The sequence below is a fragment of the Nicrophorus vespilloides genome, unplaced genomic scaffold (assembly GCF_001412225.1).
Source record: "Nicrophorus vespilloides isolate i.1.1-1 unplaced genomic scaffold, Nicve_v1.0, whole genome shotgun sequence".
Lineage (NCBI taxonomy): Eukaryota > Metazoa > Arthropoda > Insecta > Coleoptera > Silphidae > Nicrophorus > Nicrophorus vespilloides.
In genome coordinates this window covers 6560-8066 of record NW_017095964.1, presented here as the reverse complement: position 1 = coordinate 8066, position 1507 = coordinate 6560, and the positions used below count along the sequence as shown (strand labels likewise).

The 1507-nt window shown below is 33.0% G+C and overlaps 1 protein-coding gene across 1 annotated transcript in view; it reads right to left on the bottom strand.

Moving 5' to 3' along the window:
* The window catches only part of LOC108569003 (extracellular serine/threonine protein CG31145), a gene marked incomplete at its 5' end in the record, with an annotated part of 19440 nt that extends 19277 nt beyond the window's left edge, over window positions 1–163 (bottom strand). Inside the window, one exon of the mRNA XM_017930378.1 lies at window positions 1–163. This exon is cut by the window's left edge and continues 199 nt beyond it. Within this exon, the coding sequence (XP_017785867.1) occupies window positions 1–163 (163 nt within the window).
* Window positions 164–1507: the final 1344 nt, after the last annotated feature.

Below are 1507 nucleotides of genomic sequence, written 5' to 3'. Positions count from 1 at the left end.
CAAACAGTCAGAATTCGCAAGATTCGATTATCAGCCAGTTTATCGTACCTGTCCAGATGGAAGGCGGCAATCTCGGCGTTGTGTCGCTCGTAGTCGGTAAAGTAGAAGTGATTGGGGAGCGTCTGCTGTTCCCGCGGGAATCTGCAAGAAAACGAAGAAACAACTCAGATGTGTATGTGTGTATATTTGTGTGTGCAGTGAGCTCGTAACTTATTTAATAAAAGCGAGGAATGAAGAAGGAAACAACAAAAAAAAATAAAGAGTGTGTAGTAACAAGAGAAGCGAGGAAAAAGCGAAATGTGAAACGATGGAAAGAGAAGGGACGATCTCTCTATTTTAATGTCGTTTAGGGGCGTAATCGAGCGGCCGGGACATTAAATCCCGGTGTCGTTTTTCCAGATTAAACACGTCCCGGGACACTTAGGGAGAGGCGGAAGATAATGCACTCGGTCTGATGCTGACAGTCGCAGGAAACATCAAGACAAGCACTAAATATTGAGGGGGCGTTGAACAATGCGAATACGAAAAAAAAAACAACAACAGCACAAAGAAGAAAAAAAAGAGTAACGTGTGTCAGATCGCATTCATTGTGTGAAGACCCTTGTAAGAAGTTTATTTGAAGAAATTTGTTTCAGAATTTTTATAATATAACAACATATTTCTGTACATTTCTAAACCCCAACTATTATTGCTCCAAACTAGATCTGGAAAATCATGTCTTCATAGAATTATGTCATTTTATATCGGAACTACTATTTCCTAACTCATTCCATTTTTTAACAAAATTATTTCAACAGAAAGCTTCAATTAGTAAAAAAAATTTGAATCAAAATAAGTAAAGAAATGTTGTTCCAATCTTTGGATGTAAATAATGTATTTATGCTATTGATTACCCCAACTATTATTGCTCCAAACTAGATCTCAAAAAAAACATGTCTTCATAGAATTATGTCATCTTATATCGGAAGTACTATTTCCTAACTCATTCCACTTTTTAACAAAATTATTTCAACAGAAAGCTTCAATTAGTAAAAACAATTTGAATTAAAATAAGTAAAGAAATGTTGTTCCAATCTTTGGATGTAAATAATGTATTTATGCTATTGATTACCCCAACTATTATTGCTCCAAACTAGATCTCAAAAAAACATGTCTTCGTAGAATTATGTCATCTTATATCGGAACTACTATTTCCTAACTCATTCCATTTTTTAACAAAATTACTTCAACAGAAAGCTTCAATTAGTAAAAACAATTTGAATCAAAATAAGTAAAGAAATGTTGTTCCAATCTTTGGATGTAAATAATGTATTTATGCTATTGATTACCCCAAATATTATTGCTCCAAACTAGATCTCAAAAAACATGTCTTCATAGAATTATGTCATCTTATATCGGAACTACTATTTCCTAACTCATTCCATTTTTTAACTAAATTACTTCAACAGAAAGCTTCAATTAGTAAAAACAATTTGAATCAAAATAAGTAAAGAAATGTTGTTCCAAT